Source organism: Artemia sp. Qi Xiang Cuo, chromosome 1, assembly GCF_049724085.1.
Source record: "Artemia sp. Qi Xiang Cuo chromosome 1, ASM4972408v1, whole genome shotgun sequence".
NCBI lineage: Eukaryota > Metazoa > Arthropoda > Branchiopoda > Anostraca > Artemiidae > Artemia > Artemia sp. Qi Xiang Cuo.
The window spans coordinates 64,887,797-64,913,424 of NC_142794.1; the positions used below are offsets into that span (position 1 = coordinate 64,887,797).

At 34.8% G+C, this 25,628-nt stretch overlaps 1 protein-coding gene and 1 pseudogene across 1 annotated transcript in view; both read left to right on the top strand.

Annotated features, from left to right (window-relative positions):
• Positions 1-905: 905 nt before the first annotated feature.
• The window catches only part of ATPCL (ATP-citrate synthase), a 68,364-nt gene continuing 43,641 nt past the window's right edge, over positions 906-25,628 (top strand). The window contains exons 1-3 of the mRNA XM_089086052.1: positions 906-1,099; positions 15,789-15,911; positions 23,740-23,802. Coding sequence (XP_088942178.1) covers positions 947-1,099; positions 15,789-15,911; positions 23,740-23,802 — 339 coding nt within the window. The 5' untranslated portion in view covers positions 906-946. The remainder of the gene's footprint in view (positions 1,100-15,788; positions 15,912-23,739; positions 23,803-25,628) is intronic.
• LOC148956599 (phosphatidylserine synthase 2 pseudogene) lies at positions 19,436-20,844 on the top strand (annotated as a pseudogene).

Here is a 25,628-nt window from a genome sequence, read left to right on the forward strand (position 1 = left end):
GGTTCGTAATGGTGTACTTTTTGTTTTGATCTGACACTATTTTCAGGAGTTATGGGTTATTATATTTCTTAACATTGGACGTGATTGTCTCTTACCAGGTTGCTAGCTACAGCTGCAACCCGGATATCTTTTGGTATCAAAATTCCGTCTTTTAGAGTTTTGGTTGCTGTTGAGCCGGGTCACTCCTTACTTTCAGTTTGTTACCACAAACTGTTTGATTGTCTAATTACAATCAATGTTTCCCATGCAGTATTATTTTCAAAATTGTAATTTTCATTCAAAATAACAGAGCAGTAATTTTTAATTACATGGTGAAGCAATTAGGAGATAAATAATTTAAAAAAAGAGCCTACCATCCTTTTTTTTTGCAAAAATAGTGGCGTAAATTAGGGGGGGGGGCGAAATGCATTTTCAAAATTTAGGGTGGGAGGCAATTTTGGGATTTTTCTGTTTTTTCAATGAAAGTGAAAAAGATATTTCAAAATCTAAAGTGGAGGGGGGAGGCAAATATACGTATTTCTCAAGAAACTCTAGGAGAAATACCCCCTCCACCCAATTGACACCACCGAGTAAAAATTCTGGATGGCAAATCGAAAACAAATTTTGGGCTATTCACTTCTATAGCATGTTTCGAAATTGTCTAAAAACGTAAACCAGATTATCGAAGTCTTACAGTAAAGCAACATATCCAGTCTGGGATTTTTCTGTCACTTCAATATTTTTTTTTAGTTTCCCAAATTAAGCCGATATTATACACTGTACAAAATGTTGGGAAATCCTAAGGTGTTTCCCATTGATTTTTATGAGAACTCTCGCTCTTATCTCTACTAAACTAGAGGCTGCGCTCTTTAAATTGATTGCGGAAAAGAGGTCTTGACGAAAAGGTATCAGTCTGTTTTTGGAAATTCAGTTGTAAGCATCTCACTATTTCATTTTAGACTGAATAATGTCTGCAAGAGCAATACGAGAAGCAACTGGAAAGGATTTACTGAATCGATTCCTTCCAGAAGAAAGTTTTGCAAAATGTAAATTTGCCACCGTCGCAGACGAAACTAGCTGGAGCGAATTGGTTGAGACTGAGTCATGGCTTTCGACTGGGGTAAGATATACCGTTGTTTTTATCGGTATAATTTAAATCTAATTTTAAATTTTGTATTTTTACAAAATTGTATTTAAATCTAAAAGTTCGTTTTGTACCTTTAAAAAAGTTAGTAACTCGTCTCGTATCTGCGCACATGAATGGAGGATTCCGCAACTTCCCTTCGAAGATTATTTGAAAGGACAAATTTTCTCCAAAATATGAAAAAAAACAACAAAATGTTGTCTTTAAGCATCTAATTCACCTTTTCCTCTACAAAATTATGACTGTGTTCGCCCATTACTATTGCCTACTCATAGATATATTCAGCTCCATTTCTTTGAGGGAGGGGCATGAAATTAGTGGCGTAAACTGACCTTTTTGGCATTTCATTCCCCCCCCCTCCACTCCTCTCTGGAAAAATCATGTGGCCCCCCTTTGTAAAATATTAGCTGTTTCTACTCATTATTATAGCCTAATCGTAAGTGAACACATTGCCGATTCTTAGAGGAGAGGGCATGAAAAATTTGCAAAAAAAAATGCAGGACATCATTTCTTCAGGGAGTAGGGCTTCCAGGTCAATCTTAGTTAGTATCGTTTCTCTTTGCGAACAAGCATGACAGTATTCATTTATTTTAGACAGTTGTCAACCAACTTAGTTGGCTGTATCAATTTTTTTATCCATAATAATGTTATGCTCGCCGTAAAATTTTAATCTACATATGAGTATATTATTTTTTTTTTTTGTAACTATGGCCCTGTGTTTTTTTTCTGTCAAATATACTAATATATTAATACTAATATTGGTTTTCCTGTAGAATATATTCAGTGAAAAATGATGGATATACCACAACCTGAGATGATTTGCTGTTATTGACGGTAACCTGGGCCTGGAGGTTTGAGGGAATATTAGTCTTAAAAAACTGCAACAAGTGTGCTGTAAAAATTTGTCTCGTATATTAGCTAGTTTAAAAAGCAAAAATTTGTTTTTCGGTACGGATAAGAAAAATCTAAGATTTGAAAATAGTTATCTCAAATCTAAGATTTGAGATAAGTTCATATTAGTTAAATGGAAGACACTGACTCTGCTTGCATAACGAATGTCTTGGGCCCTGTTGAAAAGGGTTGGTAACCAAGACAAAATTACTCACCTTTTTATCTAAAAAAAAACACCAAAATGCAAATTAGCAGTAAAATACTTTAGTATACCGAGTACGTCCATATCTATTAAGCGAAGCTAGTGGTATTTACGTCTAGTGACTGGCTGTAATGTGTAATTTATCAAGAACTATTGTGTTTGCCCTTAAAGTCTAAGCCATATTTCGATCTCTGGACAGTCTCACATCATTCAGAGGCAACGCTATAGCGTTGCCTATAGTAAAGGCTATATGTCTCCAATGTTTTATTATTGTTTATTTATTTTATTTTTTTCCCAGAAGCACTTTATATGGAAGGGGTCGTCGTAGAAGCTTCAAAGGTGGCTCATTCGATTGGAAATTAAGATTTCTAGCGTCCTTTTTAATAGTCGAAAATGATTGGAGGGCAACTAGCCCCCTCCCCACGCCCACCATTCCCCCTAAAACATCCAATCAAAATTATGAGATAGCCATTTTGTTCAGCGTAGTTGATTTCCAGATAGAAAATTATTTTTGAGGGGGACACTCCCCACAACCCTCAGAGCAAGGGTTTTAAGTAATGCCCTGGGGGCATATAAGGTTTTTATAGAAGGCGTTGTCGTGGAATCTTCAAAACTGGCTAATTTGATTGGAAATTAAAGAGCTCGTGCCCTTTTTAATAGTCGAAAGTGATTGAAGTTTCACTAGCCCCCCCCCCCACGTCCATCATTTCCCCAAACACATCAAATCAAATTTTTCAGATAACCATTTTGTTCAGCGTAGTTGATTTCCAGATAGAAAATATATTTTAAGGAGGACACTCCCCCGAAACCCTCAGGGCAAGGGTTTTAAGTTATACGCTGGGGGCATATAAAGTTTTTATAGAAGGCGTAGTCGTAGAAACTTTAATACAAGCTCATTTGATTGGAAATTAAAGGGATAGTGCCATTTTTACTGGTCGAAAATTTTCGGGGGGTAACCAGCCCCCCCCCATGCCCATCATTTCCCCAAACACATCCAGTCAAAATTTTGAGAGATCTGTTTAGTTCAGCATAGTTGATTTCTAAATATAAAATGTATATTATAGGAGTACACCCCACCATAATCCTCAGAGCAAGGGTTGTATGTAAGTCCATTTTGCCATAAAATGTTTTTATAGAAGGCGTTGTCATAGAAACTTCAAAACAGGCTCGTTCGATTGGAAATTAAAGAGCTAGTGCCCTTTTTAATAGTCGAAAGTTATTGGAGTTTAACTAGCCCCCCTCCCCCCCCCCCACGCCGATCATTTCCCCAAACACAGCCAATCAAAATTTCCAGATAGCCATTTTGTTCAGCGTAGTTGATTTCCAAATAGAAAATATATTTTTGAGGAGGACACTCCCCCACAACCATCAGGGCAAGGGTTTTAAGATATGATATTGGGGTATATAAGGCTTTTATAGAATCCGTTCTCATAGAAAGTTCCAAACAGGCACATTCGATTGGAAACTAAAGAGCTAGTGCCCTTTTTAATAGTCGAAAGTGATTGGAGTGTAACTAGCCCTCCAAGCCCATCATTCCCCCAAACACACCAAAAAAAAATTTTGAGATAGCCATTTTGTTCATCGTAGTTTATTTCCTGATAGAAAATATATTTTTGAGGAGGACACTCCCCCACAACCCTCAGGGCACGGGTTAAAAGTTATGCCCTGGGGACACATAAGGTTTTTATAGAAGGTGTTGTCGTAGAGACTTCAAAACAGGCTCATTCGATTGGAAATTAAAGAGCTAGTGCCCTTTTTAATAGTCGAAAGTGATTGGAGTGTAACTAGCCCCCTCCCCACCCTCACCCCACGCCCATCATTTCCCCAAACACATCAAATCAAAATTTGCAGATAGCCATTTTGTTCAGCGTAGTTGATTTCCAGATAGAAAATATATTTTTGAGGAGGACACTCCCCCACAACCCTCAGAGCAAGGGTTTTAAGTTATGCCCTGGGGGCATATAAGGTTTTTATAGAAGGCGTTGTCGTAGAAACTTCAAAACAGGTTCATTCGATTGGAAATTAAAGAGCTAGTGTCCTTTTTAATAGTCGAAAGTAATTGGAGGGCAACTAGCCCCCCCACGCCCATTATTCCCCCAAACACATCCAATCAAAATTTTGAGATAGCCATTTTGTTCAGCGTAGTGGATTCCCAGATAGAAAACATGTTTTTGAGTAGGATACTCCCCCACAACCATCAGGGCAAGGGTTTTAAATTATGCACTGGGGGCATATAGTGCCCTTTTTAATAGTTGAAAGTGATTGGAGTGTAACTATTCCCCTCCCCCCCCCCGCCGATCATTTCCCCAAACACATCCAATCAAAATTTTGAGATAGCCATTTTGTTCAGCGTAGTTGATTTCCAGATAGAAAATATGTTTTTGAGGAGGACACTCCCCCACAACCTTCAGGGCAAGGGTTTTAAGTTATGCTCTGGGGGCATATAAGGTTTTTATAGAAAGCGGTGTCGTAGAAACTTAAAAAAAGGCTCATTCGATTGGAAATTCAAAGGGCTAATGCCCTTTTTAATAGTCAAAAGTGATTTTTTGCAGCTAGCCCCCCTCTCACACCTACCGTTTCCCGAAAAATATCCAATCAAAATTTTGAGACAGCCATTTTATTAAACGTAGTTTTAAGTTCTGGAAATTAGGTCTTTGAATATGGAAGGGATGCTCGTATAAACTTTGGAGAGGTCTCATTTGACTGAAAGTTGAAATTTCTTGTTCACTTTTTAAGATTCAAAAGAGATGGGAGGGTGACTACCTCCCTCCCCCTCCTCCACGCCCTAAATGCATCAGATAAAAATTTTGAGATTGACTTTTGTTAAAATAGTTCAAAGTTCTGATAACAAAAAACGCCGGTGTCGACACAGCCCACCAGGGCCCGGGGGTAGGCATTGTAAGTTATGCCGTGGGGCGTAACCTATTAAAAGGAGCTTATAACTTATGGGAAGGGGTTTGGTATGGGAAGAACACATAGGAAATATATTATAATTATCCAATTATAAGGTTAAAATACATACTCTGAGATAGATGTAAAATTGCTTTGGCACACAAAATCCTATTAAGGTCAATTCCAAACAGTCGTGATGCCTTTGTGTCAGTAAGTGAAATGGTCTGAACCTCCTTATTGGAGCTTTTTTTTCAATCCATTCATTTTTGTCCATTACTGTCCACAAGTTATGCAAGCTGTCTATTGTTCATACATAAGGTTTTTATCAAAGAGGTAGTTGTATATATGTTGAAAAAAGCCTCATTCGATTTAAACTGAAAGTTCTAGATCCGTTTTTTAAAGTCAATAATAATCGGACAGTAAGCACCCCCCCCCATGCCATAAAAACTTGAAACTTTGCAATAAAAAAGGAAAAAAAATTAATTAAAAAAACTTTCCGAAAAAATAAGTTTTTCAAAGAAAAGTAAAGGCCATTTTAAACTTAAGCTCAGGAGATACAAATACCTGTTAAAATTCAAAACGACCAGAAATTACTATTAAAGAATAAATGAAACCCAAAACGAACAGAAATTATATAAACAATCGTTGCAAAAAACATAAAGCAATTAATAACATAAATTGAATAAATATATCTTAAAGAGAGTATTGCTTAGATTGAACATGAGAATCAATCTGTAAAAGAAAACAAATATTTTGCTATTAAAGTATAAATGAAGCTTAAAACGAACAGAAATTAAATAACAGTCAACGCAAGGAAATATACAGCATTTATTAATGTAAATGAATACATAAATCTTAAAAAGATTGAAGATTAAATTGAATATGCAGATAAAGTTTGAATCGAATAAAAATAACTACAAACAAGAGTTTGGGTATCGTCTCACTGCAGAAGCCTAAAACCTACGGCGTCATTGGCGCTTTACTGAAAACGAATTATATTACAAATGTTTTATTTTGTACTTAATATTGAAAACAAATATTAAAATTACAGTAAAAGTTTGAACTGATGAACTTTTAGCAATTAATATCATTATGCATCAAATATTCAGTTTAATTTATTAGTTTTTTTCAAGATTAGTCAAGACAAATATAGTTTCACTACAAACAAAATTTGGATACTGCCCCCTTCTTTAACTGTAAAAACCTAAAGCCTTCTGCGTCATTGGTGCTTCACTGAAAACGAATTACTCGTATATTACAAATTTATTATTTTCCAGTTCTTACAGCATTGAAAATGAAAATAAAATTACAGTGAAAAAAATATCTTGAACTGATGGATCTCTCAACAATTAATATAATTATATATCTAATATTCAATTTGATTTTGTTTATACTTTCCATGACTGTTCAAGACTCATATAGTTTTGCCATTTTTTTAACTCTGCCATTTTTTCTAACTAATCGTGTTGGTTTGTTATGAAAACATTCTATGGCTTCTAGGCATTTCTATTTGAGCGGAAAACTGCACCTTAAACTTTGTGGAACATGCATTTTCTTGCATGAAACACCAAAATATAATAAAATGTCAAGTTTCGGAGTGTTTCACCACTCGCAAGCAAGTGCCATTGGTATTTTTGAATCTGCATGGTCAATTTAGGGGGTGAAGGGTAGGCTAATTCTCATAGCAGTCCCATTCCGTTGTGGTATGATTCACATTTTCAAAACCTGGCGGCCAGATTGTCATATAATCTACCAAGCATACAACTACCCCAAATCAGTATCAATAAATAAATGAAACCCAAAACGAACAAATATTAAAATAAATATTAGAGTCAAACTCAAAACGAGCATAAATTAATATGAGTAGGGTTCAAAACCCCTATGCTTTCTAAAAACCAGAATATAATTTGTACTTTACTGAAAAAAAAAATTCAAATGAGTTTACTGAAAAAAAATGCGCACTGTCAATTTAATATACATATGCTGATATTTATTCCACAAAATCTTAATTAATGAAATAATTGTTTTCAGTAAAGCGCCAATGACGCAGTAGGTTTTAGGCTTCTGCAGTGAGGCGATACCCAAACTCTTGTTTGTAGTTATTTTTATTCGATTCAAACTTGATTTGCATATTCAATTTAATTCTCACTCGTTTTAAGATTTATTTATTCATTTACATTAATAAATATTGTATGTTTGTTTGCATTGATTGTTATTTAATTTATGTTCGTTTTAAGTTTCATTTATACTTTAATAGCAAAATATTTGTTTTCGTTTTAAGCTTGATTTTTATATTCAATCTAAGCATTACTCGCTTTAAGATCTATTTATTTATTTATGTTATTACTTGTTGCATGTTTTTTCCTTTGATTTTTTATTTAATTTCTGTTCGTGTTGGGTATCATTTATTCTTTAATCGTAATTTCTGTTCGTTTTGAGTTTGAATTTTAACACTTATTTGTATCTGCTGAGCACAAGTTTAAAATGGCCTTTACTTTTCTTTGAAAAACTTATTTTTCGGAAAGTTTTTTTTTTAATTAATTACATCAAAGATCCAACAATAAATTAGTTGGTATGGACAATGGACAACTGGGACGGCGCTGGAATTTTCAATTAAGACTTTCAGATATTTGACCGCCAAAGATCTGATGCTTGAAAATATGGTAATAAATTGTCGGATTTTTGTTATTATGTCGAAGTGACGTTACAGAGCTGTAATAGGCCCAAGAAAAAAAAACTATCGCTTTCTCCTCAGTTTCAAGAAGCTGTCTGATTTAAGGAGAGAGCTTAGAGGGGAAGGGTGATAGATTTTTCTTGAAATTTTAAGCTCTATCTTGCCTCGGCTGACATTCTCTGTAGGAATTTTCATTATAGAAGCTGGAAAACTTGTAAGAAATGTAGAAAAAGGGTTTCTTATCAATGCGGGTTTTTTCTGATTTTGGAGTATATTGTTTGCCTTTTGGGGAAGTAGCAACGGGCACGCTTTGCTTTTTAGGGGAAGTAGCAATAAATTTTTGTTTATATGTTTTGTCAATAAATCCTTATCTCTCTCTCTCTTTCTCTCTGTCTCTCTCTCTATCTCTATATCTCCCTCTCTCTCTATCTCTCTCTATCTCTCTCTCTCTCTATGTCTCTCTCTCTCTCTCTCTCTCTCTCTCTCTCTCTGTCTGTCTCTCTCTCTCTCTCTTTATATCTCTCTCTCTCTCTCTCTCTCTCTCTTTCTTTGGCTTTAAGCTCAATCTATTTATATATACTGATTTTAATTGTCCAGGTAATAAACAAAAGCCTGCTTCTAAAGAATTACGGAAGTTGATTGTTCATTAGCTAAAATGCTTTATAAAATACTTTGACAAATCTCTAAATGAAGAGTTTTTCAAGCTTTTTTACTTATTTCGCACAATTTCCGTAACTTCTTCATAGAGCCAACCATCAATAAAAGGGCTTGGTAGCAAATTCAATTGTACTGATAAGTCTTATGCTGCTGAAGTAACATAAGTCACATAAGTCCTCCTACATGGGTAAGGCGGGAAGAAGTCTTTTGCTGTGCTTGGATTCTTAAGATTCATATTATCTGAAGGTCCTGAAGTAACACCAATTGTCTCGTACTACCGTTCTTAGATTTCCAGAGAAAATGAAATCAGGTCATCGATTTGGCTTATAAATTTCTTTAACGAGGAAATGATCTCGTACTGGAAGATAGCAAGATGAAAGAAATAACTGTCGTTCGTAAATGTAAGCCTGGACCGAAAAAAAACGACAGACTGAGGAGAAAAAAGAAGAAGCAAGCTTCTTTATTAGGAGTACCATAGAGGTGCACATCGTGGACCAACAAAGAGGAGGCTGTAGAAAAAATGTAGAGAAAGAAAGTCTATGCGAAACCTCCCAGCAAAACTTTCCCTTGTAACTTTCCATCCAAGACGCACTCCATGACCGAAATGATTAAACAATAATTTTTATTGTCGAATCTCTTGGTGATTTAGAGCATGTCCAAATTTTCATTATTCTACATAGTCAATATTGATGATCATGATGATTAGTCTTTTTTTATGCATGATATGCTTTCATTATTTGAAAATTCTTTTGAGAAGAGGAAAAGTGAGGTGTCAACAATTCATGGAAAACAATAAGAAGTTCGAATGCCTTTTGTAGCTTCTGAAAGAAAATTTGCGATGAAATTGATTATTATATTTCAAAAAGTACTGGAAGCTGAATTGAAAATTAAATTACTATGGAATATATTTTCATTTCAAGTTAGTCTAGAAATCTACCAGCCTTTCTGCAACTTTATAGCCTAATTACTGAATAATATAAAGTAAGGTTTTTTTTTAATCAGGGATCCCTGACCTGCACCTTTACCATAATGGAAAGTTAGAGCCTCTACTGAAAAGCAGAGATTAAGGTTTGTTGGCTAGGCTAACAGCTGTATCACCAACATTTAAGGTTAAAGATTTCGAAGTTGCATAGTTTATCTGTTTGCCAAATATATGATTAGAAATAGATGAATAAATTTTCGTTCATCTTTTCTTACTATGCACTTTAAAGGCTAGAAATTTGCATACTTAACCCTACCTACTTAGGCTTTGAATATAGAATAAAATCTATTTTCAGCATCAGTAGCAGATTTTTAAGATCGAACCTTTTGCCATAAATCTTGCAACCGCCTTTTCTGAATTTTTTTTTCAGGTTTTCTTATTCAAAGATTGTGTGGCAGGGCTTGTGATGTCTTCTCTGATTGTCTATTTCAATAAGCCACAATTTGCCATCTGCTGACAATAGGTTCCATTTCAGTTGGATTTTTATCTTAATTTACCTTACTGCTTCCAGAAGTTGCAGCTCATACATAGTAAAATCAACAATTTTTGTTAACTATAATTACTATAGGTAAAATCACCAAAAATCACAAAAAAAAAAACAGACAGAAAAAATCACTAGATCTGGTGATCAGTCACCAATGTTGGTAACGTTGCTGTTGAATCGATTCTTTCATGCTCTCGATTAAGTTGGGTATGTACTTCCTGGATGTCCTGAATGATTTGGGAGATTTTTGGTGGCTCTGTTGAATGTCTCATCCCTCTGGGTGTTCCACCCGCTAGAAGATGATATCCAAACTTTCAAATGGGTGCACGAAATTGTCGTCGATTCTCCTTCAGAATTATTGGATGTCATATTCCTTGCTGTGCATTGAGATGACGTTAAGTTGAATGCGCTCTTAGACATTGCTTCTCCCATGTCCTGAGAAATAAAGACTTTTTCTCAAAAACTGGGCCTTGCCCAGTTTTTTTTCTTGTTGTTTCGTATTTACCACCCATCTGTTAATTTCAAAATTTAATGGTAGAGGTAATAAGAAGAATAAAATATTTGCCCTCTTACGTGCTGCAGCCATTCACAGGAAATTATTTTTAGGGGGTAGAGAGAACTGGAAATTTTCTCTACTCTCTAGAAATTTTCCATTTCTAGAGAGAAATGGAAAAGCTTATTTCAGGATTTTTTTCCATTGTGGGTATGAGCCAACAATTTTCCAAATGCACTAAAGAAAAATCTCGTTTTTAACATCTTTTTAGGAAATTTTCACCTTCTATTGCAAACATTTTAATTGATTTTTAAGTCTGAGAAGAGAGGTAATATCTTCCAAAAAATAGCACTGTTGAATACTGGCTAGTACTGTTTAGGATGCTAATCCGTATCAATAGAATTTGGCTTTTATTGCCACATAGGGCTACCCGAACGGTTGAGATACAAGTTATATTACCAGATTTTTTTATTGAATCTAAATCTTATTTGCTTAATTCGGTTTTTTTTATCCCCTCTTTTCAGTATCTAATTGTCGAAAGATTAAATTATTTTTTTTCGTTACCCTTGGCGTTACCTTATCAGTACTGTATGTCATGATTTATGGCTAATATTCTTGGATAAATTCACTTAGCATAGATTATTGACCTATATTTTTCCTTGCCCAATTGATTTTTTTTTTTTTTTTTAAAATACTCTTAAGAATAACTAGTCCAATCTTTATTTTTTCGTTTCTGCAAGCCTTTTTTTTATTAAGTGCCAATTTAGACTGTTCATCAATAAATTATGATTAAGTATAGTATGGGGCACTGTATAAAGATAATTAGCAGTAAGTTCACCGCAGATGATTTTTGGCTCTTCATTCTCGGTGCGAACAAACAGCTCCTCCCACATACTCTTTCATTAGCGCTTACAAACAACTCTTCTCATTTGGTCTGCCATCAGCGGTCCAATTACCTTGGAACACGTATTTTGACAGAAACGTTCTCAAAATGCCTTTAAATCCAACTCGAGACTTCGAAACCTACTTGTAATTCCTAAAAACATCTAATAATAACTTTGCACTACTAATTACCGATTTTCATATATGTATTGGAATAAATTAATTTAAAACTAGTTTCTTTAAAATTTAGTGTTCCAACGTTGAAGCCAAGTTTCACGTTCAAGAGAAATCGGACTTGTCTACCCGTGAAAAGATCTAATTTCGCTTATGTTTTTACGTTCTCTGGAGCACCAGCACCTCGGTCCGGGTTTATATAATGGGTGAGATAGGAGACGATCATACTGTCTAATATTTATATACTGTGGTATGGAGCTTCTAATTTTTCTTTGAAAGTGGACCCGTAACGGGTAGATAGATCTCGCGATCATCTTAAAAGTGCTGTGACATACCGCCTCGATCGCGTAGTCTAAGTAGTTGAGTTATTTGGCGTCTTTGTAAGTCTTCTTATTGTTGGTGTTTTAGCTTTTCCCTCTTTATATTTCCTTGTTGTACTATTTCTAGAGTATTTTATATCGTAGAAAAAGTTGAAATAAATTATCATTGTCATTATCGTACTATTAACAGATAGGTTAGGAAAACAATTAGCAGTAAAAGTGGGAATATCGCATTGCTAGAACCAGTATTGATGTTTTAGGGCTAATAGGCTAATGGAGCGGTGGTAACCCATCAGAAATATTCACCCGAAATTTGCTTTATGATAAAGCGTGTGTGTTTACACTTTTTACTTTGTACTGATAAATCAGCTAAACTGATCAAGCTGGAAACGTGGAAGTGTTTTACCAGAACTTAATCCTGCATCACGAAGGATTTATGATTGCAAGGCTAGCATGGTAACAACTCAGCTAGAACTCTTGTACTTGTGTAGTTAAACTCTAATTCCGGTTTTGTGGTCTATTTATCCTGGAATATATGATTAATTCTACTGATTTTTGTCAAAGAAAGAAGATTGCTATCCTATAACATACATACATAAATACGTGTGACTACAAGCAAGTTGCCATACACCCAAAAACGAACGTCCACACAAACGAAAATAAGAAAGTAAATCAACGTTGTTTCCGAAATTTCTGAAAAAAGATAATTGATAGTTAAAACTGTAATAGTATTTATTCCTGAAGCCTCAGCAATTTTAGATTTATTAACGTTATTAGAGAGAAAACGTTAAAAATATAGTTTGTTTTACAGTAAAGGGCAAATGACACTCTGATCTTTACGAGGCTTAGGGGCGTTAGCCCTGCTCCTATGTATGACAACTTCTGTTCGTATTAAGTTTGATTTGATTATTCATTGTAATTTCTGATCTTTTCGGGTTGTTTTAATTAATTGATAGTGATATATGTTCCTTTTTAAGCTTAAATTATTATTTGAATTTATTTCTACTTGGCTTTGATTTAAAGTAGCTATACTTTTTTCTGAAAAACTTATTTTGTGGAAAAATTTATTCTTTGAATTAACTTCTGTTCGCTTTAATTGACATTGTTTTTTGTTTACTGGTTAATAAAAGGGATATTTGTAGTGCCTTTTTCGGTTTTGGTTTCCCCTCGAGAATGGAGGTTTTGGCTGTATATTTTGGACACAAACTTGTACGGCAAATTTTCTACAGAACTGTGGAATGAAAATGTTTGAATAGGATCTGACAAAAGGATTTTAAATCTTTATGACGTTTGGCCTTCCATAGAGCTGAAGTCACTCTAACTCCCATCTGTTACAACCTTGGGTATAGACAAATATTCATCGACCATCTCGTTATAAGAATCTAATTGTCTCATATTCTGTTATAACTGCTTGTTGGTTTTAATAAATGTAGTTCGAATTCATTTAATAAAAAGGGTTCCGGTTTGTTGTTTAGAAAATAAAATAGAACGGTAAGAATCAATGCAATCAGATTTTTTCCTGTTGAAGCTACCTTGTTTCTGAAACTTTAGTTAAGGTTTTTATAGGGCCTGAAATATCAGGTCAACGTAAAAAAATCTCAACGTAAGAATATCTCATACTAAGAATCAATTCAACCACATTTTTGTTCAAATATTTTTTTTGGCCTTGATCAGCTCCCCTTGATCTCCTCAGTCAAAATTTAAGATCCACTTTATCTCCCTGCCTAAGATTCCCTCGAAGTTTCAGCTGTTTCTCTTAAGTCGTTAATTTTGGCCCTTATCAGTTCCTGAGACATTGCAGATGTTTTTTTGACAATCTAGATGTACATACTGTGTTTATTGTGTTCAACTCCCCCCCCCCACCCCCTATATTCCCTAAAAGTTACCACTTAATACCCTCATCTGTTCCTGAGATATTGTAGATGCATCATTTTCATAAGCTGGATGCACATAGTGTCTTTTATTTTTTTTCAATATCCCCCAGAACTTTCCTTGAAGGCACAACTTTATTCCCCTTAGCCGTTCCTAAGATGTTACAGATACACTTTTGAAAACCTGAAGACTTAGCACCCTGCAATGTAGTTCAACATCCCCTCGAAAGTTTGACTTAATGCCTTTGGCTGATCCTTAAATAGTCCTAATACGCCCTTTAGACAATATGAATGTATTTAGTGTCTTTTAATTTAGTTCAATATGCCCCTCAACACTTCCCAAAGTTTCAGCTTAATATCCTTAGCCGCTCCTTATCCGAGTTGCAGCAGTAGCTAGCAACCTAGTAAGAGACGATCACGTCCAATGTTAAGAAATATAATGTATTACAGACGCGCCCTTTCAACAACCTGGAACGGAGATAGTACATTTTTTTTTCGTTCAATATTTTCCTCAACATTGAAAGTTTCAACTTGATGTCCATAGCTATTCCTGGGATGTTGCAGATACATTCTTTTTATAGTCTGGATACACATAGTGTCTGTTCGTTTAATTTAGGTATTGATTTGGTTCCACATCCCCCTAAATATTCCCTGAAAGTCAATTATCAGTACCCTTAAACGCTCTTGAGATATTGCAGACATGCCTTTTTGTGCAACCTCTATGCGCATAATGTCTGTTGATGTAGTTATGTATCCGCCTTAACATCCCTGAAACTTTCAACTGGATGCCCTTAGCCGCTCTTGAGATATTGAAGATGCGTCTTTTGACAACCTGGATGTACCTAGAGTCTTATGATTTAGCTCCATGCACGGTCAACATTCATTCAAAGATTCAACTAAATGCCCTTAGATATTATATCTCTGAGATATTATAGGTGCGCTCTTTTGACAACCTGGATGCATTTTATGTCTTTTGATTTAGTTCTATGTGCCCTAAAAGTTTCAACTTTACGGCCTTAGCTGTTTCTGAGATTTTGCAAAGTCTCCTTTTGAAAAGCTGGATATTATATAGTGTATATTGATGTATTTCAACATCACCCTCAACCTGGCCTAAAAGTTCCAACTTTATACCCTTTGTCGTTCCCGAGATATTGAAGATGCGCCCTTTTTGGCAACCTCTTTGCACATAGTACCTGTTTATTTAGTTCAATATATTCCTTAACATATCGTGAAAGCTACAACTTAATACCTTTAGCCATTCTTCCTGAGAAATGGCAAATAACCTCTCAAAATGCACTGAAAGTTTCAGCTTGTTGCATTTAGCAGTTCCTGGGCCATTGTAAATATACCTTTTTGACAACCGGCATTCACATTGCGTCTTTTGGTTTAGTTCAGCATCCCCCACAACATTTCCTGAACGTTTCACCTGAAGACCCTAACTACTATGGCTTTTTGGATTCTCAGTGATCAAACATGCCTCCCTTTCCTTTTAATAAAACCTTTGCGTAAGCAATGCGCAACTTTCACAATTTACAGCCAATGCCTTGAGGACTGTAAGGGGTCACCTCATCGCCGGGGCATAGTTATTGAACTTTCCGACTATTAGAAACAAAATAACAATCTCTAAGTTTTGATCAGATATCTCTGGGGAGGAAAGCAACAAAGGGTGTAGGAGGCGGCCTGGTTGCCTTCCATTCCCTTTGGACTCTTAAAAAGGACACTAGAACTGTCACTTTACAATCGTGTGAACCACCGCTAAAGCATCTACGGCAACTTCTTCTACTCGATGCGGATTGGGGGAAATAGAATAATGTTATATAAATAATGTTGGAAAATAGAATTGTGAAAACGATGATTTTTCAGTGCACTTGCGCCTACTAACTCTGATTGTAGAATGGAGAAATACTGGTGTCAGATACCCATCATATAACATCAGATGGTTGTTTTCAGATAAGCGATTAACCAGCAATTACAGACGCTTACCAATTATGTAAATTAAGATGATCTAATTTATTGGCTATAATATCTCTAGCATATGGACCACTTTACCTGCCACTGCTTATTCGTTGTGAGTTGGACACGTATGTATTTTTTAAATAAGAATAAATATATCAATTTTTATTTGTTATTATTTTCTTTACAGAGGCTCGTTGTGAAACCAGATCAGCTGATTAAGCGAAGAGGAAAATTGGGTTTAATTAAAGTAAACACAGATATCGAGGGTGTCAAACAATGGGTTGGAGAACGCATGGGAAACGAAGTACAGGTAACAATTTGACGATGGTGAATAAATGTTGCTTTAAATTTTCAAATGATATGACCGGGCGTGGTATATAAGTGTGTTTCATTTCAGTTTTAATAAAATCAACATTCTATGTCATATAAGCGGGTTTAGATTTGTAGGTGGGTTTGCTATTGCCCCTGTGAAAGGTTTTTTTTTGTTTTGTTTTAATGTGAGAGGATATCCTTGTATTATAATAAAATGAAATTTCTCTTGGATAAAACCTGATTTTTAATCCTTGCCACTCCCTCTCCTCGGTCCTCGTTCATATTTCGTAAATATTCGTAACTTCTGTCTCAGCTCTTTACATACTAAACAGTTTTTACGTGTTAAAAAGCAATTTTGATCTAGTTTTCATTTGCTACCTGGAATATTTGGTTTACTGGTCAAAATGTGTTCTTATATCAGTTTTTTTTATTTATTTTAGCCCTTTAGCTTCTTACCTATTTGAAAGCATCTGTTGTTGTAAAATTTTTGTTGCTCCGCAACCACCGGCGGATCCAGTAGGACGGGGGGACCCTGCCCCCCAAGGTTTTTTCTGGCGTCCTCTTATCCTGTTTATTTTCTTTTTTGCTCTTATTTTTAGAATGAATTTGTCAATTTGGTCAATTATTGGCACCTTTGTCGCATTCCGCCCCCCCCCCCCACAAAAAATTGCTCATTGGTGCCCTTGTCACATTGGGCCTCCCCCGAGATTTTGCTCTAGATCCGCCCCTTTCCGTAACAGGGGTCCCAAACTTTTCACAGAACGACACCCTTTTGGATTTTCAACACGATCTTTTCTTTTAGAATGAGGTAAAAATATTTTTTTGTTTTTTTCTTTGTCCTTGAATTAATACTTTATCTTTTAACCAATTTGACCGGAGTAACATGGAGCTACTGGATAAGTATTCTTGAAACAACGTGAATTGGATTTATTGATGATATTTTTTTGTATATTTTATTAGGGTAAATTAATTTTACTTGCTAGCTAAAGTAGGATGTCATATAGTTCCGAGTCATGACAAGTAATATTTTGCATGTTTTAGTTTATCTTTAAGGAGGTTCTATACTAAACAGATACAAAATGTTCATTTACAAAATAACCAAATAAATTCATTTTATTTCATTTATTCTATTCTGCTGGTTATCATTTTTTTATCATTGGGTTGTAGCATGCCGTTGCAAGCTTAGCTTTTGGTGTGGTGCTGGTTAATTCTTGTTTATTGATTTATAACAAGTAATTGTACTGCAAGTATTACTATATGCACTATGTTGGGTACTTTCATCAAAAATTGAATCGCCATCAGAAAGCCTCGTAAGCCCAAAGGGTGTTTGAACCCTTAATTGGGAATCTCTGATTTAAGAAAGTTGGTGGGGAGGTTAGGTTCGGAAATTTTTACCAGCAATGAAGTGACACCCTCTAAGTGTGCGTTGTTTAAAACAATAATGCAGCGGTGTATCGAGCAGTGCCATATGATAAAGTATTTGTGAAGTTGGAAAATCTGGTAGGGGACACCTCGCGTTGACTGAGTTTAAAACGCTGAATTTCTCTGGTGGAATATCTCGCCAAGAAAAACATAGTTGGGTTTTTCCCAACGACATAAGAGCCTTGGCTTTGTATCTAATGACATCTTCTAATTACGAAAATGAAAGTGGCAGCTACTACAGCATTCAGCCTAAACGGCATCTTTTTTTTTCTTTTCCACAGATAGCTTTACACTGGAACATCGCAGAGAGTTGTTCAATGGCTCATTTTAAAGGAAATTGATGGGATTAAAAATCTTTTGGAATTAAAACATTTTTTTTTTAGTATAAAATCATTTTCTTATGAAAAAACTGCATTTTCATGTTTAAGATTGATGAATGGCGTCATAATCATAGGTATTTAACCAGCATAATAGAGAGCTGTTCAATGGCTCATTTTTAAAAATCTTTTGTAATTAAAACAAATTAATTTTTAATATAAAATCATTTTATTATGAAAAAATTGCATTTTCATGTTCAAGATTGATGAATGGCGTCATAATCATAGGTATTTAACCAGCATAATAGAGAGCTGTTTAATGGCTCATTTTAAAGGAAATTGCTGTATATAGTAATAAAATAATAATAATAAAATATTACATAAAGGACCGATATACTTCATTATAAATGGGATCATCAAATATAGCTGAAACCTAGTAAAGAACAAACCACGGCACATAGCGTCTAAAAGTTAAGATAATACAAACATCTTTTTAAATGTTACTTATCTCGCAGTTTTTTGATAAGAAATTTTTTCATTTTTAACATTATTAAAAGTACGTAGATATAGTTATGTAAAATGCAATGGCTTTTGCAAGGTCCTAATGACTTGTAAATAGTAGTTTAATGGTCTGTGGCATCCGTGTTTTTGCACTGGCTTTTGCAAAACATTTTGCTGGCGTCGGAAATTTTGATGGTATTGTTCTTCTAACATTACATTTCCTTCTTCTTCACTTTAATTTATTTGTTCTGGTTTTTGCTGTCGCTTGTCTCCTAAAAGCACAATCATTTGTTCTTCGCCTCATTTTTGTCAAGTTCGGATTCTCACTTTCTCGCTATCGCTTGTGATTCTCGCTGTCGATTATCTTCTTACCGCATATTTCTTTGTTCTCGCTGTGAAATATCTTTTAACCGCTTATTGATTTGTTCTTCACTTATATTTTTAATTCGTTCTACTCCTTTTTGTCGTATGTCTTGTAATCGCATATTTCTTTGTTCTTCCATTTTGTTTTTGACTCGTTGTAATTGTCGCTGACGCAAGTATTCTAACTGTATATTTTTTTTCTTCAAATTCGTTTTGTTATAAATAATGATTTGTCGGAACAAGTGGAAGTTTTATCTAACTACCTGAACTCTCAAACGTGATAAGGTCAAGAGAACGACCCAAACAATGTAAATTCACAATGGGTGAAAATGAACTGTACCATCAAGCAGCTAAAACAAAGGGCATTGAAAAATTTCTGATTTAATGAAAATCCAAAATGAAGATTAAAGATAAGCTACAGTGGATAGAAAATAAGCTACAGCAAGAATCAGAACGAGTCAAAAACGAAAGTGGAGAAAAAAGACATTTGCGTTAAGAAGACTTGCGACAACGGGGATGGAAACGAATTAAAAACGAAAGTTGTAGAAAAAAAGCTGCATACATGCTACGGCTATAATAGTATAAAGTTCGCTGACATAGAATTCTTCTTCGGTTGTTATATGAATACACTAAAAATAAAATTCAAAAAAATAAAATTTCCATCAAAACTCTAAACACCTTAAAACCCCTTATTTTCGTAATGAACATAAAACTTTCTTTAAAGCCCTGGAAATATTCAATCAGTTTCTTAGTCTGGCACGATAACTTAAATAAAAAAAGGGCAATTGCACAAAAATTATAACTAAGACCCTTTAATATATTCGGACGATATATCTGAACACGATGAACAGAAAACATATCATCAACACTTTAAGATCTTTGGAATTTGTACAGGTACCATATAATACTTTTTTTCAGCATGACCTATGTTGAAAAGCCTATGCCTAAAAATAATCTTGAAGTTAAGAAATCCATTTCACTGAAAACAGCACATGATTGGGATGCTGAGAAAAAGGAATACGAAGTAGATTTTGATGATGGGACTATGACGTTTTTCTGGAGAGCTCATAGCCTCACAGCTCTCTTCGTGCTAGTCATTGTTCTAGTCTATGCAGCTTTTGAACCTGTCACCAATGACACTGACCGCAATATTAAGAGAGGAATCATTGCTGCTCTTGGAACTTTTATTGTATTAGGTGTAACCATAATGCCAGATGGCCCATTCAAAAGACCCCATCCAGCCCTGTGGAGATTTTTTTCTGCTTAAGTATACTCTATGAGTTGTTTCTCATATTTGCCCTCTTCCAATCTCCAAATGATGCAAGAAAGCTGCTTAAACATTTTGATAAGAACCTTGGGGAAGAATTAGAAGAGAGATCATATGGTGGAAGTTGTCTTATATATGACCCATCAGTTCCTGATGATCCGTGGCACAATATATGGAACAAGTTTGATGTTTTTGTTCCTACACATTTTTTTGGTTGGTGGTTAAAGACTCTTGTTTTGAGGGACTGGTGGCTGTGCACAGTTATATCAATTATGTTTGAAATCCTTGAATACACGCTAGAGCATCAGCTTCCTAATTTCTCTGAATGTTGGTGGGATCATTGGATCATGGATGTTTTAGTTTGCAATGGGCTTGGAATAGTTTGTGGCCTGTATACTCTGGAATATTTTAGTATGAAACAGTATCATTGGAGAGGCTTATGGAATATTCCTACTTACAGAGGAAAGCTAAAGAGAATATTTACTCAATTAGGACCATACAATTGGATCAAATTTGAATGGAGGCCTTTATCTAGTTTAGGCCGATGGGTTGCTACATTGACCATCGTTTTTGTGTTTTTATTAACGGAATTGAACACTTTCTATTTGAAGTTTGTTCTTTGGATCCCACCTGATCATTGGCTCAACTTGGCCAGATTGTTAGCCATGCTGTTTTGGGGTGCTGTTGCGTTACGAGAAGTTTTTCAGTATCTTGACGATCCCGGCTGTAAAAGTATTGGCCGTCAGTCCTGGACTCTTCTAACTATTGTTTTTACTGAGTTTTTAATCGTTGTACGCTTTGATCGGGAAACCATATCTAAACCCATACCTCGATTCATTGCCCTTTTCTGGGTTTTAGGGCTTATAGGGCTATTGTGCTACACAATCTGGGCGTTCGTCTTGAATAGAAAAGCTGTACCTAAGGAAACTGAACTAGAAGTTGAAGAGCGAAGATATAGATGGCTTCAAGATAGCAAGGGCCTTAAAGACTTCTTAGAATTCTGCTCATCACGCTTTGCAAATAATGATTTTAAAGAAGCTGTAAGAAAATTGAAGGACTAAATGTCAAATTTTTGGCTTCCCTATACTTACTAAATCCTTAGTTGCTGCTTGCATTCCGATCTCCCTTCCTTTTATAAGTTTAAGCCTGAATTTCAGATTTTTTTTTTACTAAAAAAGTGAATTAAAACTGACATTGATGAACAATCTGCAGCAATTCAAGATCTTTCTTTAGACTAATCTTGTCTCCTATAAATGGTGCGTAAGCGAACAACAATACCTCTTTGAAACCGCTTTGAAATTGCTGTAGATCGAAGCTCTTTCAGTTACCGAACAAACAGCATATCTTTCTTCCCAAGAAATTGCTCCAGCGTTAACTTCTGTGAGCAGAGTCTACTGATCTCGGGAGGAAATAACAATAGTTAATTTATGAATATATCTTTAAAGTGGTTATTTTTCCCCTGACCTTGGGTTTACATTCTTTTTACTGCTTGCCCAGCATTTATTTTTTTGCCTGGTTTTTTCCTTTCAAAAATTGTTGTGTTGTTCTTTTATTAGTTATTTAGTTTTTTTTCGTCTTGAAGAGCTAATTCTTACTTTCATGAAACCAAACAATTATGAACCTAGCTCTCCATTTGAGATCCTATATGAGTTGACTCTATGCCATATTTCATCTTCTATTTTAATGTATCTATTGAGCTTTTATTTAAGAGAATCAAAAGATGACTTGATGGGGTATTATAACTGAAAATGCAAAAATTTTCAAAGAATTTTATAGTAAAGAACGAACTCTAGACAATAGTAAAATTAGCGGTAAATGCAGCATAGTAAAAGATGAACACGGCAAATAATAATCAAATCATGGTTTCAGCAGTAGCTGCATGCTCAAAAGCATGTAGATACAGTTATATAAAATGTAGTAATTCCTTTAGAGTTTTAACAAATAGCGTACAAAAGACACTAATCGCAGCAATCATTGTTGAAGTGGTTGGGTAAAGGTGATAACAACAACAGGGTTTGTTTTTTTACTTGGATACTTGAAAATTTTCATATTGCTTTTTGGGTTTTATACATTGATTTCAGTCAAGATGGTACCCCTATTTGGGGTTTCCTGTTTCTAAAATTATACAAACTTTCAAGTGAATAGCATTTGATGAGTAACTTTAAAACTAAATACATTTTGCATATTTAGAATCAGCTGAATAATAAATTTTTTATTTACATATGTTGTATTCGAACTTTTTATGGTTTTTATTTCAATTGGCAATGTCTGCTCTTTGTTTACAATGTGTTACTAAGAGCTGTCTGACCCAAGGCTCTCTTAAATGTGAAGGATTATTCCTAGGATGAGAATTATGCCCCTCTTTAGTGGTTGGAGTATCTTCAGTAGTTCCAACCACCCCATTAGTTGTTGAATGTCCAACGATCCCTCTGATTCTTTCTTTGACTCCTAATAACTAACGATTTCTTCTTTTAATTTTTTTGTCTTCATTTTCTTTGTCCTTTTCTAGTTTTTGTAGACGGATCTCGTCTTGAATCAACATTTTTCCCTTGACAGTAATTCTCTGTATAATAATGTTGACTTTCTTAGATGGTTTGGGTTCACTATTCTTCCTAGGGTGAGAATTAAGCCCTTGGAGTGTCTTCAGCAGCTCCAACCGCCTCGTTCATAGTTGAAGGTCTAACTATTCTTTCTGTGACTCCTGATAATAAATAGTTTCTTAATCTCACTTTTTTATCTTCTTTTTCCTTTTTTGCCATCTATATCTTCCCCTTTCCGAGTTTTTTTAGACTTTTCTTTATCTTCTTTAGCGGCTGGAGTATCTTCAGCACCTCCAACTATCTCCTTCATATTTGAAGGTCCAACGATTCCCTTTCATTCTTTCTGTGACTCCTGCTCACTAACAATTTCTCCCTTCACTTTTTTTATCTTCTTTTTAGTTGCTTCTATGGCGGGGGGGAGGGGGGCTTTCTGAGTTTTCTATTATTTGATCAGTTAAAATACTACTTTAAACTTTTTGAATAGGCCCCTTTGAGGCTGGATCATTAAAAGTTTTAGCCTCATTGGTTGGTTTGGGACCACTATTCTTCCTTGGAGGAGAATTAAGCCCTTCTTTAGCGGTTGGAGTAGGCTTAGTAGCTCCTTTCTTTCTATAGACCAAAAGAGAGTATGAAGCTAAATGCTTGTGTGCATGTAGGATAACTTTTCTATTATTGTTGGAAAAGTTGTCAGTTGGTATATTTCCTGTTCCTATATCTGATTATACAATTTCTTTTATTTTACTAAGTGAAAGGATTTTTTTGTCCATTTTGAATTGTCCGTTTGGCATTCGGGATTAAAAAGATGCTCACCACCGTATTAGATTATTAATCAGACAAAACAAAAAGATGAAATATGACTTAACAATTCAAACTACTGGAAAAAATGAAAAAAAAAGTTGTTATATTTTTGGGCGCCATGAAACGTAATGTTTGGTTTGTCTTCCGCTGTTTGAATTTACGTAGGTACTCGGTTTTACCCCCTCGTTTCATCCACTAACTCTTATTTCTAAAAATAGCATAACGTTTTCTATTTCTTATGTTTATTGAATTTCGTTTTTTTTTTTTTTTTTTTTTTTTTTTTTTTTTTTTTTTGCCATCGTCTTCGTAACATTCCCTCAGAAGCTTATCTCTTGGCACGCTACTGAATATTTTTTTTTTATATATTTTGATTTATAATAAATCATTACGCCACTGCTACTACATTCATCATATTTGAAAGCCGCAAGCTCTAAGCGTAAGGTTCGTAGGGCTTATGTTATTATTATTATTTTCAGACCCACTCGAAAGCTGTAAAATTTTAAGATTATTATTCTAAATATTGATATTGGTGTTTATTATTGATTTATTTATATTTATGTTTGTTTTACAAAAATTTTCTTAAGAATAATTGAAGATCTTAATTTATTTTTTGACTAGGTTGGACGTGCCTCTGGAAAGCTGCGAAATTTCATTATAGAACCATTTGTTCCTCATGCAGAGGTAAGCCTTCAATCTTTCAGATTTAATTTAATCTTCTAACATTAATACGTTTCATTTAGCGGTTTAGTCTTTAGATAAGCCTTTAAAGTAGTCATAATTATTCCTAAGCTTGTCTGTAGCGTCTAATTAATCGCAGGATGCAGTAATTCTTGTTCATCATCCTTGAACTTGTATTATAGATTTAGTGTTACTTAGAGAGTACAGTATTGAACTAAACCAACTATATTCCCAATGTAAAATTATATTCATTTGCGTTTTTATCATAGCTAAAACTTTATAAAACTTTATAAAACTATAGCTATATATTACTTTTCAGTAAATATATCAATCAGTTAGTTCTAATTTTTGCAAAGACAGAGATTTTTTAGCAGGTGCTAAACTTCTCTTGAATTTTGTTTCCATCGATAAATGGGTTTCCTATTCGAAATAACATTAAAACAGCATCACTCATATCTACTTCTTCGAAGTTTAAGCTTCTCACAGACCCTAATACAGAAAATAAACTAAAAACACAGCACACTCATATGAAAAGCAGCACTGAAGCACAGCACACTCAATAAGTTATCCTTCCTCTCCTCTTTTCATATCCTCAAGTTACTAACCCAACCAATGAAAGACTCAACTTATTCAGTAACTGTCCCTATAACCAAACAACCATTTTAACTTAATCAATATAGAAACGCTTACAACTTTAAGTTTAAGCATCCCTAACATTTACTTACTATCGTTAGCTACCTTAAATATACTCCTTTTAGTGAACCATAGAATTTTTTTATGTCCTCCATTAATTTCAAGATTTAGTGTTCACAATAGTGTTCACTCTTCAATTTTTAGAATTTCGTGTATTGTACTTTGGTGAATTTAATTAAAATAAAAAAAAAACTTTAGGTGTTTTTAAAAAAAAAACAGTAAGAGATTCGGCCAACAGCTTGAAAGCCGTGTTTAATACCATGCTGCCCTTTACTATTCATCCTCTATCTAATAAAACCCGTATGAGTAATAATGGTTTCAAAGTGGCTAAATATGCCTTTTTACATAAGGTCTTTAGGAATATTAACTTTTTCTTGATGTTTCTGATTGGTTTTATTATTTTGAGTTGACCAGTGTTAGGCCATTTTACATTTTTACGTTAATGAGCTTACATGACTGGGTGACTTTATGAAACAGCAAGGATAGAATTGCATTGGAAGCTTTTACAAGCTTCAATATAGTGTCTCACAATGAGCTTTGAAAACTGAAAAAAAAAATTATTACTGACTGGAACAGAACAATTTTTTTTTCAGAAAATTGACTTTCTTTAAGCAAGGACGCTTTAGAGCACAAAAAACCAACTGGAAAGTGAAACCTATTTCAAGTTGTTTGTTTATGGTCCAGGTTTTGAGCTTGGGGATTTTGATTAGAAATCATGCATTTTTAGAAAAGGGGTTCTAATGTTCAGCCCCATATAGTTTCACTTCAGTCTGAGCTGAGGTATCTAAAATGTGTCACGAGTGAAATAATCTAGGCGGGCATGAGGTAGTTGAGCTGTAGCTCTAAGTAAGTAGGTCCATTATAAATATCAGCCTAAGAGACCCAAAAGCTCTAAATTTGGCCATCCTCATATCTGAGTTGCAGCGGTAGCTAGCAACCTAGTAAGAGAGGATCACGTCCCATACTAATAACTCTCTTACTACTACGTTACATCGTAGAACCGTGATGACTTACTTTGACTTACTTGACTTAACGCTCATGCCCATCAGGGTCGCCAGCGTAGAGGAAACTGGTTGACAGGTCTTTTAGTCTTCTCGAAGAAGCCCTGTTTAGGGCTAAGGATGGGGCCTCATTTG